This window comes from Triplophysa rosa, linkage group LG8 (assembly GCF_024868665.1).
Source record: "Triplophysa rosa linkage group LG8, Trosa_1v2, whole genome shotgun sequence".
Classification (NCBI taxonomy): Eukaryota; Metazoa; Chordata; class Actinopteri; order Cypriniformes; family Nemacheilidae; genus Triplophysa; species Triplophysa rosa.
In genome coordinates this window covers 19,025,809-19,042,250 of record NC_079897.1, presented here as the reverse complement: position 1 = coordinate 19,042,250, position 16,442 = coordinate 19,025,809, and the positions used below count along the sequence as shown (strand labels likewise).

Here is a 16,442-nt window from a genome sequence, read left to right as displayed (position 1 = left end):
TAGAATACCTGAGGCGGCGAGAGGAATGTGTGCTATGGTGAGGTTGGGAGCCCCTATAGCCCTTATAGGTGAAAGAAAGGTGGAACTGAGAAACAGTAGTCCCGCTAGACTCACGCGAAGGCGTAGACGGCATGTCATAAAAAAGAGGGCAGCCGGATCAAGTATAGATTTATCGTTAAACAGCCCCACCTATATTGATGCCATAGGAGTCCCTAGAGGTGTACCAAATGAATATAAGTTAGCAGACCAAATAGCAACAGGATTTGAGAACGTGCCCTTAGTATCAGCTTTTTTCCCAGTCACTCCTAAAAAAAAAAAAATGTCGACAGAATTAACTATGTACATTATAACGTAATGAGATTAGCAAATATGACGAGAGATGCGGTTGATGGTTTGGCAGAGCAACTGGCACCGACTTCATTGATGGCTGTCCAAAATCGTATGGCACTAGACATGTTGTTAGCGGAGAAGGGGGGAGTATGTTTTATGTTTGGAGATCTATGTTGTACGTATATTCCCAACAATACAGCCCCAGATGGATCAGTCACTAGAGCATTGGAAGGGTTGAAAATACTGTCCAAAGAAATGAAAGAGCATTCTGGAGTAGACAACCCAATAGGAGATTGGTTAGATGCAACATTGGGAAAATGGAAGGCGATGGTAATGTCTATAGTACTGTCGATTGGGGTTTTCCTAGCCATATTGATTACCTGTGGGTGTTGTTGTATTCCCTGTATTAGATCATTATGCAATAGATTAATTGTTACAGCCATTGAGAAGAAAGAATCTCCACCTGCATACAGTATGCCCTTGTTATTAGGAGACCTTATGGAACATGAGGAGGATGATGTGTGACCTCTCAAGAGGTCAAGAGAGGGAATTGTGGAAATATCATTCAGTTAGAAGTCTGATTTAATTATCAATATAATCAATAAGTGTTGACGTGTTTTATTGAACCATAGGATTAAGGAACAATGCTGCATAATGAAAGCATTGTGACATTGATGTCTTTACTGAAAATTACTCTGTAAGGTTTGAATGAACAAAGAAAGCTATCTCTGGGGAACACAACCTACAGTTGATGTAATCATAGGTTGCACAAGATGTTGTTCTGCATGATAAGTTGGGTTACAGGAACAAGTTGGTGAAATGGAGTCAGATGGACGTGGTACCTAATGATTGGTTGCTAGAGAGATAGCACCCAAGACAAAGGAGGAGTAAAGGATCGTGGCGTACAATGATTGGTTATCACCGGAGAAGAAGAACGACGATACATACATATAAATATTGTTGATTTGTACGCTTGGTGTTGTTGGCTTTTTGGAGGTCGTCTGACAACCCAAAGCTTTGTTACTCCTTTTTACATCTGATAATAAACTTCTAATCGATTTTGAAGAACGTCTCAGTACAAATTTTTGAACATGCAGGACTGCCTTAAAAGTCCAACATAGGCTAACCAAATCACACTTGTAAAAGCGGCACATTCGCACATAACGAGTGCGCGAAGGAATCCATGTCCACACAAGTCAGCCGCACACTGCCTTTTTCATTGAGCCAGACATTTTTAACTATAACAATAAAAAATCTAGTTAAATCCTGCCTATGGGTGCGCAATACCTGCGAGTTGTAGATACAAAGCTTTTCATCAAGTGCGCCCTGCCGTTTTGAAGTTTAACAATTCTAAATGTCCATTTCGAGGACAGCATTTTATATATCGCATAGCTTTTTCAAAGCTAATAAATTGAACTGAACTAAAAGACATGAAAGACACTGTATGAAAGACACTGAAACTGAAAGGCTATTTTTTTAATACTTTTTTCAACTTGGAGGAGAGCAAATGTTGTATGACGGTTTGACAAAAAGAACTGGAAATACACCGATCATAGCCTACATAAATTCAGCGGAAGTTAATAAATGAAGATTGCTAATTTAGACGCATATATAGAAAAAAATATAGAAAAATGTCAAAAGCAGGCTTTAAAGAAAAAGTGACAGAAAAAGTATACAGGGGACTGTTCCCCAGTAGAGCTTTATGTCTAACAAAACGATCGCATCAATATAACAACACTAAAGAGCAAGCTCTTGCTTTCTAATAGACAGCCTGTATCCACTTGTCACTGTCTGCATAATAATGCCCGTTTCTTGTTAAGCAATGCATAGGCTACAGAAACGTTGCTGCTGGACGCAAGTAGCCCTTTAGCTTGTGTTTTTAACAACACATGAAAGTACAGCACAAGACAATGTCTTTAAAATCTGTTAACAAATAAATAAATTATTTTTACCCTCTGCGCTTGTTGTTATAAATAATAAATATAAACCAAATTCATTCTCCAAATGTTTTTTAAATGATTATTTTATCATTTTAAAAAGTGAGGGGGCACAGTGACTGAAGTGGCAGGGCCATGCCCCCTAGTGCCCCCTCGTGGCACCGACTCTGCATAGATAGGTTGAACACCGCCTCCACAGAAAAATATCAATGACTACTTCTCTAGCCCCGCCCACTGGTTCACGCATGACAGTACTGAAGTAACACAAGTTACGTGGAACCAGATAGAGCGAGCAAGCAATAAACATGCAGTTAAAGATCGAACAATTTTGTGGAGTCAGTGCCTGGTTGTGAAAGAACACAGTCGCTGCTTAACCTTCCTTCGGATTCAGACATTAGTAATGCGTGGTTGAAGTTTATTTTTAAAGACGTTCCAGCTCACGTGGGTAAAACATTACCGTGGATTCCTTTGTGAACAAGCCACAGATCGACGCTGGATTTGTGGAGAGACTAAAATTAAAAAGCAGTGCTGTAACGTCAATATAGGATCCGATAGGAATGGTGCAGCAATATTATGTGAGTACAATATTTTTTTACTATGCTCCCTACTTTTTACTCCCTAAGCAACAGCAGCTGGGCTTCACCAATAGTAATGGTACAAAAGAAAGACCAAACGTATCGTCTGTGTGTCGATTATCAAGCTTTAAAAGAGCGCACCATTAAAGACGCCTACCCACTCCCACGTATCCAAGATACTTTGGACACGTTGTCAACAGCCAAATGGTTCAGCACTCTGGACTTAGCCTCAGGCTATTGGCAGGTGGAACTAACCCCAGAAGCTAAGTGGGCCGCTGCGTTCTGTAGCAGGAAGGGGCTGTTTGAATGGAATGTCATGCCGTTCGGGCTTTGCAATGCCCCGGCGACATTTCAATGCTTAATGGATCGCTTCCTGGCTGGAATGCAATTGGAAACATGCCTAGTTTATCTGGACGACATCATTGTGCTGGGAAAGGATGTGAAGGAAATGATCCGTCGTCTGGCCCAAGTATTTGAAGGACTGCACCAAGCTAATCTAAAACTCAAACCCTCCAAGTGTTGTCTTTTCCGCCGCCAGGTAGCCTACCTAGGGCACATTGTCTCTGAGTATGGCATTGCCACAGACCCGCAGAAGGCGCGGAAAATTCGGGAATGGCCCCAACCAACAACCGTTCATGAGGTGCGGCAATTTGTGGGTCTGGCCTCCTACTACAGACGGTTTGTAAAAGACTTGGCCACAATCGCTAAACCCCTTCATGATCTCCTAAAGAAACACGCCCGTTTCCACTGGACTTCTGAGCATCAACAAGCTTTTAATAGACTCAAAGAGCTGCTCACCACTGCTCCCGTGTTAAGCTACCCAATGGATAGTAGTGACTTAATTGTCGACACGGATGCCAGCAACTTTGGAATCAGGGCTGTGCTGTCTCAGCTCCAGGATGGAGAGGAGCGAGTGCTTGCGTATGGTAGCTGAAAGAAATTACTGCACCACCAGGAGGGAGCTGTTGGCCATTGTGGAGTTCACATCACACTTTCGCCATTACCTGCTTGGCAGATCCTTCACCGTACGCACAGATCATAGTAGCCTGCCATGGCTCATGGAAATGAAGGAACCAGAGGGACAATTAGCGCGATGGCTGGAGAAGCTGGGAGAGTACGATTTCAAGGTTGTGCATCGCCCCGGATGCCACCACGAAAATGCAGACGTGCTATCCAGACGGCCTTGTCGTTCAACATGTCCTTGCCATTTCAAAGAACCCCGCCCAAGTAAACCACAGCTCTGTCACCAGGCTGTGCAATGCAACTTCAATTGTAGTACTGCAGCCCATGCACTTGGATCATCTATTTCACCGCTCTGCCCAGTGGGTTTAGTACAAACCGTCAGTACTGCCGTTCGGGTGGATTCCCGAAGAGCTCCGTTCCGCCCAGGAGGGTGATGCTGATATAGCTCCTATCAAAAGGTGTATGGGAGAAGGAGGACAGCAACCATCCTGGGACAGAGTGTCAGCTTGCAGACCAGCAACCAAAGCCTACCGGAGCCAATGGAAAAGGTTGTATCTAAAAGATGGAATTTTAGTACGTCGGTTCTACCCAGAGGCGTTTAGTACTCAAGTATTTTACTCAAGTACATTTATCCACTATCTTTATATATTTTAGTGTTTTTCCTTTTGGGAAATTTTACTTCACCACATTATAAAGCATATACATATTTAGTTTAATCCACCACATTTCATAAAATATTTTTTGATATGTTTTTTACCTTAAATACTCAAGAATATTAAAAATCTACTATCTTACTTTTACTCAAGTAAAATGATTGTTGAGTAAATTACTTGAGTAAAAGTAAGAAAGAACTTTGACTTTTAATGTACTTTTTTAAATGTAAAAATTGCCATGTAGTTTTCAAATGCAGTTGAGTAAAAAGTATGATATATGCCATGCTTTATAATGTATGGAAGTAAAACATTTCCAAAGTAAAAACACTAGTAAACAAAAGTAAAGATACTTGATCCCTGAGAGTAAAATACTCAAGTACTTTACACCTCTGGTTCTACCTGATGAAAGACGCTGAATTGTACCCCCAAATCATCTTGCCGCGAGTGTTCTGTAAAAATGTCATGCATCATATGCACAATGGACCTGTCGGCAGATATTTTGGAGTGAACGCTGTCTCGATTACAGACCAGGTACTACTGGTATAAGATGCGTGAAGATGTGACGCTGTGGTGTCGTACATGCACCAGCTGCGCTGCCAAGGCCTGACCCACCAAGAGACCTCAAGCGCCTATGGGTACTGTGAGAGTGGGAGCTCCCATGGAAAGAATCGCTGCTGATCTGATGGGTCCCATGAATGAGACAGAACGATTCAGCCGATAGAGGTAACAGATCCCATTGACCTTGTGGCAAGAATGCCCCCTAACGAAAACTCTGTTCAGACCCCTCCACAATATGTCGTTCACATGAGAGAAAGGCTGGAACTGGCACATGAAATCGCCAGGGATGCATTTTGTCAATCTGTTGAGTGTGCTAAAAGGCAGTACAACAAGACAGTTGAGAGGAGACAGTACAAAATCGGCGATGCTGTGTGGTACCTTGTAAAAGGGACTAAACGAGTGAAGAACAAAATCAGGATTGTATGAGGGCACTTACTTCATCTTGGGCAGAGGTGGACAGTAACGAAGTAAATTTGCCTGAGTACTGTACTTAAGTACACTTTTTGAGTATCTGTACTTTACTTGAGTATTATTTTTTCTGAGTACTTGTACTTTAACTTGACTACATTTGAAAGACAAATATCATACTTTTTACTCCACTACATTTATAAAAAGGTCCAAAAGTAGAAAATGGTTTCTATGCAGCGGGGTTTCCTGTGTGCACAATTTATCTGGCTTGCGATCTGCAGGACCTTTTACTGTTGCCAAGTATTTCAGTTTTTCTAAGCTCGCGGTTTTCTGGCAAGCTTTGAATGGCCATTTGGCAGATTTTTTTAACGCAAATCTGGCAACTCTGGGATCTTCCCCGCTAAACTAATGTAAACGTAGTCGCTGCTACATCGTTGATAGCGCTCTGAAAAGGCAAATAGAACATTAAAAGAGGAAAAAGGCACATGTTAAGGTGTGGTGTAATCATCTGTGGGTTACGATCAGTCAAAGATCGTTGAAACATTGTCATGAAAATGATCGGCTTAACGGCTAAACGGTAAATAAGCATCACATACACCTTGAGCTACACGTGCGTGTTAACTTCTGATCTGCTGTTATATCATTTAAAGCGATTTGGAAAATGAATGATGTTTTTACTGAAGTAACTATAGTTGAAGTATTCCTGTTGAAATAAAAACAATAGAACCCTGCCCAAAATACAACATAAAATGTAATGGATTTAATGGTTATAATGGGAATTGTACTATGGATACTATGTTGTCTACTTGTATGTGATGGATTCTATTGATGGGATGGTAAATCCTATTGGAATAAAACCCAAAACACACTACAAAGAGGAATTTAATTTAAAAATCTCATTCTAATTAAAAAATTCATTGTTTTTTTTCAGCAGGGATGGTATTTGCATTAAAACCACAGTATCCACAAATTTACCATTTTCTAAATATAGGAACCATACTCCAATTAATAATCTTTAGTAAAACCACAGCAACTAAACATACCATAGTTTCATTATATTCATTATTATACTAGCTATAGTTTATGTTTGTAGTTAAATTATGGTAATAAGTCCAACAAACACATGGCTTCTACACTTTACTATTTACAAGAACCTTACTACTTACTGGTAAATTGCTGCTAAAACTGGTAAAGGGAATATACAAAATAAAAGAACACTGCTCATAAATACATATAGGCCTAGGGGGCTAATGAGGATAATAGGCTAAATGATCTTACAGGATTATATCTAAACTAAACATATGTGTGCTAAACATATAAAGCTCTTAAAGGAGTTGCTCACTGCAAAATTTGCCCCCATTGACTTTCCATAGTAGGAATAAAAACTACTATGGAAAGTCAATGGGGGCAAATTTTGAAGTGAACTACTCCTTTAATACAACTGATACTGTGAGCTACTCGGTGTATTCAGTAGGGTGCTTCAGAGGCATAAGGTATACGACAATAAAACAATGCACAACTGACATAAAGGAAATTTACTTTTAATACTTGAGTACTTTTAAAAGCACGTACTTCTGTACTTTTACTCAAGTAAGAATCTGTCTTTACAACTTTTACTTGTAGTGGAGTAATATTTGACCAGTAGTATCTGTACTTTCACTCAAGTAAGGAAGTTGTGTACTTCGTCCACCTCTGATCTTGGGGCACCTGGATGATCTTGTGTACAAGATTCAGAAGAGCCCAAAGGCAAAGGTGAAAGTTATTCATCACGATAAACTAAAATCTTACCACGCTCGGCAGCCGATGGAGAACAGCTGGGTGCTCAAAGACTCTGAATCCTGGCAGCCTCTGGAAGTTTCTCCTCCCAGCCTGGAAGATGATCCCAGTAATGTCGATTTAAGCCTAAACAGCCTGTTCACCCAGGAACTTGTGGACAGTGTTACCCAGGATAAAACACCCACTCTTGACATAACTTCTGATGTCTCAGTGCCTGAGCCCGAGGATGTTGAGCTCAGTGGGGGTATGTCTTATATGCATTGTTCTAAAATAAAAAAAATCTGAAGCATGTGAATGTGTCTTAATACCATGTCCAATGTTAATAGTGTTCTCTTATGTAACCCGGGTGGTGTTTTTTTGTTTGTTTGTTGTTGTTGTTATGCACTTTGTTGTCTAAGAGAATAAGATGAATTTGCTAATTTACGTTATTTTATTGCCATGCATTGCATTTGAGTGTATGCATTGTTTTCTGTTGTTAATTCTCTCTTCCCACAGGACAACAGAATTGAAGAACTGAAACGTTAACCGATGATGAACTATATGCACTGTGCCCAAGTTGGATTACTAGCATTTTAAAATGGACTGTTTGAGGGGAAATTTGCAATCTCACTTTGTCCTATTCCCCCAGTAACGTGCTACCCCCTTGCCTTATGGAGTGTTTGCCGACCATGTTGGGTTGAATTTGTTCGAAAAAAATATGGGAAGATGTGTTGAATGCATTTCTGCCTGTTACTTGCATTGTGGAAATTGTTATTGAAATGTTACTGTGAAAATGCAATACTGTTTTAGGTCAGTTATGTCATGGTGCTGGAGTGGCGTTATAATGTAATCACCATCCAGAGTGGGGGTAGTGTTGCGGGAATATGGGAATTGTCCCTTTAAGAAGTATGTGGTTTGCAGTCCTGGCCGTACTGAATGCTGGGTAATGTAGTGCGGGTGCGGTGTACTCACGTGTGTGAGAGCGAGGTAGAAGTTTTATTATTTTTCATAAATACGTGAAACCACCCGGGAGTTCAAGTTGATTGTGAAACGGTATAGTGATGGATGGAACTTACGCTGACGAGATTAAACAACATGCCTCGTGTTGGACTTAATGGTCAGTCCTGCATGCTCAAAAATTTGCACAGAGACGTTCTCCAAAATTAAACAGAAGTTTTATTATCAGATGTAAAAAGGGTAACAAAGCTTTGGGTTGTCAGTCGCTCTCCACACTCTCTCGAAAGCCAACAACCCAGATTATTCAAAAAACACACATATTTATTCAGTATTTGACGTCGTTCTCATCTTCTGACTCCTCCTTCTTTGTTAGTTCCTGCAAAACAACATCTCTCTCAACACATGTTTTACATCCTGTGGTCAGTCGCTAGTTTCGGGGAGTGTTCCCTAGAGACAGTTTTTATGGCCGGACAACATACCAACATTCTTAACATTCTTTTAGTAAAAAGAAAACACTCAATCATCAATGCTTTTAATTATGTAGCGTTGTTTCTTAATCCTATGATTCATTAAAACACATCACAACTCATGATTATACTTAAAACATATGCAGTGGATTGATTCATAACATTTCTTTTCTGTGTGACTCTTTGTGTGTGTGTGTGTGTGCTGACTTAGTTAGATTTATGGCTTCACCCCCTCTTTTCACACACACTCTGTCTTTTGTCACAGTCATTTTCCACTGAGTAAAATAGCAAGCACATGATAAAAGCACACAGCTTAATGATTTAATGAAAGAAAACACTTATTGATTATATTGATAATTAAATCATACTTTTAACTGAATAATATTTCCACACTCGCAATAACTTTGTAGGCTCATCATTGTGAGAAATGGACCAGAGCAAACTGTTACAGCTATCCGCGATCGGAGAGGCGGATTAACGAAAAAGTAACACGCTTCAGTTTGATCCTCATTACAAATGTTCTAATGATGAGAAATGTTTTCACTGTGGACATTTCTGTTGTGTGTTGATCTCACTGTTTGCTTTTACCTCTGCTGCCGTCATCACGAAGGCTCATAGATAGTGTGGTCACTCAATTCACTTTTACTTTCATTTGATTTGAATTCAGTGACCACACCATATTTCACTCTTTGAATACGTGTTTTCTGGACTCTGGACTACCACTGGATCAAAACAGTAAGTTAATATTTATTTGGGTTCTGTGGGTGGAGCTTGTTTTCCTCACAATATATTTTTTGTTATTGTCTATTTCATATTTGTGTGTTATAGTCTGTATTGGAACACCGCATATCTATATGTGCTTTGTCACTGTTAACCGTTCGTGTTTAAAAGCAATAAACAAATAGGAGAGAAAAACAGTAAGATATCTGCCGTCAACCAACGGGTTGGGAAATGTTAAAACAGCATATAGAAACAGAGATTTATAGTGGGCATGAACTGACAGTTTTGTGATGTGAAAAGTGAAAGTAACAAGAATCTGCTTTGTTTAACAAAGAGAATATGTGTTGCAGAATGGCTTCTAAACCCCTTTTCTCTGAAGAGGATCTCTCCTGTCCGGTGTGCTGTGATATCTTCGTTGAGCCAGTTGTGTTGTCTTGTAGTCACAGTATGTGTAAAACCTGTCTGCTGAATTTCTGGACCACTAGGACTGATGATGAGTTTTGGGAGTGTCCTGTTTGTAGAAGAAAATCATCTAAATCTCAACCCCCATGCAACCTTGCGCTGAAGAATCTGTGTGAGGTTTTCCTAAGGAATAAAAGTCAGAAAGCTCCAGATAAGTTGGAATTCTGCAGTTTGCACAATGAGAAAATAAAACTCTTCTGTCTGGAGGATAAACAGCCGGTGTGTCTTGTATGTCAAACATCTAAAAAACATAAAAATCATGACCTTTGTCCTATTGATGAGATCGTGCAAGATCAGAGGGTAAGATTTAAACATTTCAAAAACATAAGAAATTAAATCCATTGCCAGGCAACTTTAAATGTACATTTATTAGCAGACAGATCCTTATCAAAACACTTGAGAAACATACAGTGTTGTTGTGGCTCGTGTCTTGTAATCCATAACAGTAGCATAAACTGGGTTTTGAATTACATACTGTATATGTAATAGAATGAATCCTCCTTTAAATTATACAATGTTAACATTACATTATGGTCACAGCTTTTTATTTCACTGATTGTTTCCAGGTGGAGCTCAAGGCTATGCTGAAGCTAATACAACAAAAACTGAAGCTCTTTAAAAAAATTCAGCTCAACAATGATCAAACCATAGAGCACATTAAGGTGATATGGACGATTTAGAAGAATTGTACACACAGTTCTGTCATCTTCGTGCTAACGTGCTTTTTTAGAAAAGAAGAACCTGGGACATTCTGTTATTATAAATTCACTTCTTGCATTCTGTGGAAGACAAAAGACAAAAATGTTATAGGTTTGGAATAACATGACGATTGGAAAATTAAAAGTAGAATATTTTGCTAACTTTTAAGTATATGACATTTTCTATAAACTACTTATTACATAGTGTCTTATATAAAGTATCAATGTAACTGTTTATTTGTATTTATATAGCACTATTTTACAACGCTGCATTGTTCCAAAGCAGCTTTACATGAAAAAGGAAATCACAGTTGAGGAATATTATAAAATACATACAGAGAAGAACATTCCTTTTCATTGTATGCAATTCTAGTTTCAGACCCAGCACACAGAGAGACAGATTAATATGGATTTTGAGAGACTTCACAGTTTTCTTCGAAATGAAGAGGCAGCCAGGTTAGCTGCACTGAGAGAGGAAGAGACACAGAAGAGCCACATCATGAAGGAGAGGAGAGAAAAGATGATGACAGAAATAGCAAATCTTTCAGACATAATCAAGTTCCTAAAGAAGGAATTGAAAGCTGAAGACATATTATTCTTACAGGTTTGAAATGCATGCAGATAGAAATCATGAGTCTACATTTTTAAGATGTTTTTTCATAACTGTCCCTGTCCTTCTCTTCTTTAGAATTTCAATAACACGATGGAAAGGTGAGTCAGTTTTCCACTCTTCGCTATTGTTTGAAATCCAACCTCAAACTTTTACTAATTCCTGACTATTATTTCAGAGCCCAGCAGGCAAGCACACCACAAGACCCTGAAAAGATTTTTGAATCTCTGATGGACGTAGCAAAACATCTGGGAAATTTGCAGTTCAGAGTCTGGGAGAAGATGCAAAGCATCGCTCAATACAGTGAGTTTTACTTTCCATTCAGAAAAAAAATTAGGACATATGATTTCCACAGTCTATTTTGAATGGTTAGTTTTGCAGAACTTTAGGTTTTGTTACATACCATTCAGCATCCACTGGGGTTGGACAAAATAATATAAACACTTATTGTTATAGAGGTTCATACTGTATTATTTGTGTAGGCTACTGTGAAAAAAGATGCTGCGGTTATCTTTTGTTATTGTCTAGGTTGCATGCCAAAACAAGGTTCTGAATAGATTGTGCCAGAACAAGTTGTATTGGTGAAATGGGTGATTTGTCAGATATTCAAATCAGACGATTATCGGAAGCCCATTGAGCAGGAACACCTGTAACCCTGACAGCCAAACTGTTTGGTCTTTTATGAGCGTTCCTTATAAATAAAGAAACTTATCAATAAATAGATTTGACCTATTTTCCAGTGTTCACATTATTTTGTCCAACCTCTGTATTTAGTAAGTAAAGTCATTTATTGTGCATGTGGCAACAAATAATTAATTAGGTGATTTTTTGCCATGATCTTTTTTCTAGGTCCTGTTATTCTGGACCCAAACACAGCATCAAAACATGTCATGTTATTTGATGATCTTACTAGTTTTGTACATTCAAGTGGTAATCTAGACAGTGCAGAAGAAGATGATTATGAAATAAATGAAGATGATGAAGAAAATATAGCGGAGACTGAAGATGGTGTAGAAAAAAATACTTTACATGATGATGATGACGACGAGGATGATGACGAGGATGATGACGAAAGGGAAGCAGTTGAGGATGATGTAGAAGAAGAAAGTACAGTATATAATGATGATGAAATAAATGAAGATGATGAAGAGAGGTTAGTAGAGGTTGGAAGTGATGTAGAAGAAGAAATTACAATATATGATGATGATGACGAAGAAGAAAATGGAGTTTACGAATTCGACACAGACCTTGATGATAGTATAGCATATGAAAATGATGAAGAAACAAATGAAGAAAGAGCAGATGATGATGATGATGATGATGATGATGATAAAAATAAGGGGAGAAAAACGGGAGATACTGTGTTATCAAAGCCTCCTGATAATCCAGAGAGATTTTGTGATAGACATTTTGTTCAAGGTTTTGAAGGCTTTAACTCAGGAACACACTGCTGGGACACTGTGGTTAGTGAGACTACAGATTGGACTGTTGGTATAATGGAAAAGTCTCCCAATGAAAGTAAGAATGATATTTGGAAAATTGCACATGTTAGTAATCATTATGAAATAGAATCACCAACACAGTCACCTATCATCCTCTCTGTGAAAGATAAACTCCTAATGGTCAGAGTTGAGTTGGACTGGGAAAGAGAAAAGCTTTCATTCTTTGATCCTCTCACTAACACATGTCTGCACACATTTACTCAGCATTTTACTCACACAGTCTTTCCAGTTTTTGGTATTAACAGTGAACACGGTGCTTTACGTGTCCTACCGCTTGAGTCATCAGTAACACTGTTCCAACCCAAAACAAATACTGTGTGATATTAAAAATGAAGTCTGATTATTTCATTTGCCCTAAACAATGTTGCTAATGATGCTTTCACTACTGGCTACACAAACACACACACACACGTTTGTTTAAAAGTACATTAATGGGAATTTTTTAATGCCCAGACCTGTATGCATCACCCCTCTTCGAATCAGTCCTCCACACACAGACTGAAAATAGGCTTACAGTAAATATACAGGTATTGTTTTAATGATGCTTGACAGGAATTAATAGGCTCCTCCCACTTCTACGTTTAAAACTTCATTTCCTGACAATTCTCTTTATGAATGCTTTTCATTGCCCGAAAGCCAGTGTGTTCTTTGAAGGCCTTTTTGGACATCCAGACCGAAGTCAAATGTTTGAGTGCCGAATGCAAATGTTTTGTGAGATGACCGATGACCAGTAGAGGGCATCATTGTATTATGCATGTTACTTTTCCTCTGTGTGTAACTTACTGAAAAGTGTAGTAGTGTGTTGAACAGGTCTGCATTTACGACTGCACAGAATTACAGCATTACTAAAAAAAAAATACTGCATTGCTCTCTTCTGTCTCAGTAATGATGCTGTACAAAGAATATTAGTGTATAAAATGATAAGCTGCCAATTTGTCTTTTACTGTGAAATTAGCACTGATAGTAAAACCATACTGATGTTGGCAATTATTTGCAAAGCTTCAATTGTTGGATGTATGCGTTTCTTTTAACACTTCAAGCCCTGCTGTAGGTTTAAAATTTTCTGACAATAAAGATAATAGAAAATCATGTCTTGTCAGGTGATTTGTACTCTGTACGTCACAGACGAACCAGATAAAAAAATTCGTTAGGACCTCTGTGTCTCACCGCCACAGACCCGCCCAGGTCCATATAAAAACTTGAGGCAGCGTCCGCGGTAGTGAATAGTGAACGTGACACACGATGAGGATTATATGCGAAATTCTGCTGTTTATGTCTGCGGGATATGATACGGCTTTCGGGATATTAAGCGGTAAGCGTTAACATTTTTGCCCATGAGTGTCGATTGTTTAGTAGTTGTTTTTGTGATAGCGTCTTGACCGGATAAGATGGGAAACTCGCGTGCCTGAGCATAAACGACAAGCGACAGAACACCGGACCCGCGGTAGGGAGCATAGTAATAACTTTGATAAAGTTGTGTGTGATTGAACATGAACAGGCGGACATACAAGATGCTTCACGGGCTAAAGACGCGCGGTAGGCGGAGTGGGTGTGTTCGACACGCTTACATGTAACGTTACAGTTGTGCAGACAGCTACTTTCACTTACAGTAAAAGACAACAAAGTAAACTTACTGTCGTTATCTATCTATCTATCATATGGTGCTGTTACCATATATATGACTTAGCTGGGCTACACGAGGTGTGTGATAGGTTGTCGAAACTCACTAGGATTTAGACCTTCATACGTTTCATTATTAGTCAGCATGGTGTGAGAATTTAACAATAAACAATGATTCAACTGAGAAAAATGTTGATATAATAAGTTCTGAGACGGTAATAATAAGACACCTGTAATAAATTAGAAGTCTTAAAAATGGAGTTGTAGTGAGTGACACTGACACACACCATTTACTATTTAGAATACATTTTGTTTTGTTTGATCAGAATGTCCCACAAAGCAGGAAATACCTTCATGTGAGGACCTTCAGACATCCGGGGGATTCACTTACCATGTGCCTGACAATGCGGGGATGCATCTAACAGATGATTGCGAACATGGGTGGTATTACCTGGTAGGTTTATTGCAGTTTTTTATATAATTAAAATAGTAATAAAATAAATTAAAATGGGTTTGTAATTCTTATGTTTTCTGCGTGCAGAATGGAACATGTATCGCTGATTCAACGGACAATGGGAAAAAATCAGGATTTGTAAGGAATTTGACCATGAGCACCTGTTTGAACCTTGAATGGCAGGTTGACTGTCCCAACAGTAAGGAGGTACAAACCATGTGTCTGTGTATTTACATCATTATAGTATATGTAACAGTGTATGATCAAATGTCATTTTGAATGTTCTAACAATGTTTGTTCTTCCTTTACAGCCTCATTGTAAGATCATCTTTTCTGGTAAGTACTCTCAGTTTTTTACTTTGCCAAGTAAGTTTTTCACTGTATTAAATATAAAATATGCTTTTGTCTGAAGTTTTAGAACTAAGCAAATCAACAAACAATGACTCCCAGACAGGAAATAAGACATGTTCAGAAGACAAACAAGATTGTAATCAGAAAGAAGACCCCAATGGTAATAGCAAAGTGTTTTTAATATTATGTTACCTTTTTTGCCTTGTTTAATAACATCTTTTGACTGCCTACTTTTTCTGTTGTCGTGCATTTCAACAGTTTTAGATCCCCAGACAATTATTTTAATTGTGACGGGAATTGTGAGTGTGCTGGTTGGTTTGTCTGTTGCCTTTTGGAAATGCTGTCTACAACGTGGAAAAGGGTGAATTTCTATATCCCAATATTGTAATAACTTGAATCAATGTATGCATGAGGATCATTAAATCTGTAGATTACATATCATTACAGATAAGTTTGCCTTACATGGGTGACTTTTGCTGTGTGTCTGTCCTTTCCCCACAGACAAAATGGTGTGGTGTAGTGGTGAAGATCTGGGCCTAATGCGGAAGTACTGTAGTGTGAGGTTACACTATGCCATTGAGTCTTTGAATGCCCTACAATATGTATGCCAACGTCTTATAAGGGTAAAAATTTTATAGTTTCTCCAGTTATTAATATTATATAACCAATGGGTTGAATTGTTGGGTTTTGTGTATGCCTTTTAATTCAAATGTTATTATGACTAAGAGTAGAGAGAGGGAGCGGACATTCAGTTATAAACTTTCTCAACATAATCAAACCGTAGTAGGAATTATAATTTATATATAGATAAGATATATAGTTAATGTTATATATAGATATATATCACATAGGTAATTTAATATCACTTTATCTATCATATATACAGTATATTGAACATAAATATATATTTACCAAAATGCCCCCCCCCAACTGAGATTGTAGCGAGTAAAGCATAAGAGACAAGTGCAATTGGACAATTCAAAGCTTCTCGCTGATGTACGGTGTGAATCGTGAATTCTAAGTGTTCTTTTAAGCAAATTAGGGTAAACATTTTCCCTTTTTATACAGAGGTTGGGGTGACATGTATACAAATACTAATACTATATCTACAGAGGGGATCGGGGCTAGTTGTCAAAGGTAACATAAAAATAAAGTTAATAAAAAAATAGATATTTATGACATATAAGGCACACATAACAACTTTTATCTACAAATGTGACAACGTTATCCTATGACCTGATGAAAGATGCTTTTGACCCATTTACAAATATTTCTTTGTAAATAGACCTTCATTTTATAGTTGGGTATTTTATGAATCTATGCCAATGTGGCTTTAATGGAATCATTTGTTTAACCAACAGCTATTAAAAATATATAACGATATTGAAAATTTACAGTAGTTTGGAGGAGAGGATTCACAAA

General features: G+C 38.3%; 1 protein-coding gene across 1 annotated transcript; it reads left to right on the top strand.

Moving 5' to 3' along the window:
• The first annotated feature begins 8,321 nt into the window (after window positions 1-8,321).
• Window positions 8,322-15,381, top strand: LOC130558221 (tripartite motif-containing protein 26-like). Its single transcript, XM_057340518.1, has 6 exons — window positions 8,322-10,085; window positions 10,352-10,447; window positions 10,857-11,087; window positions 11,172-11,194; window positions 11,272-11,396; window positions 11,943-15,381. Exons 1-6 carry the CDS (start codon window positions 9,663-9,665, stop codon window positions 12,914-12,916), a joined length of 1,872 nt encoding a protein of 623 aa, XP_057196501.1. The 5' UTR covers window positions 8,322-9,662; the 3' UTR covers window positions 12,917-15,381.
• Window positions 15,382-16,442: the final 1,061 nt, after the last annotated feature.

Bases quoted from the DNA above. Each gene is read 5' to 3' on its own strand.
- LOC130558221 (XM_057340518.1), top strand. From the start codon at position 9,663: ATGTGTTGCAGAATGGCTTCTAAACCCCTTTTCTCTGAAGAGGATCTC. The intron at 10,448-10,856 runs GTGATATGGACG...ATGCAATTCTAG, and splicing joins AAACCATAGAGCACATTAAG to TTTCAGACCCAGCACACAGA. The intron at 11,195-11,271 runs GTGAGTCAGTTT...CTATTATTTCAG, and splicing joins TTCAATAACACGATGGAAAG to AGCCCAGCAGGCAAGCACAC.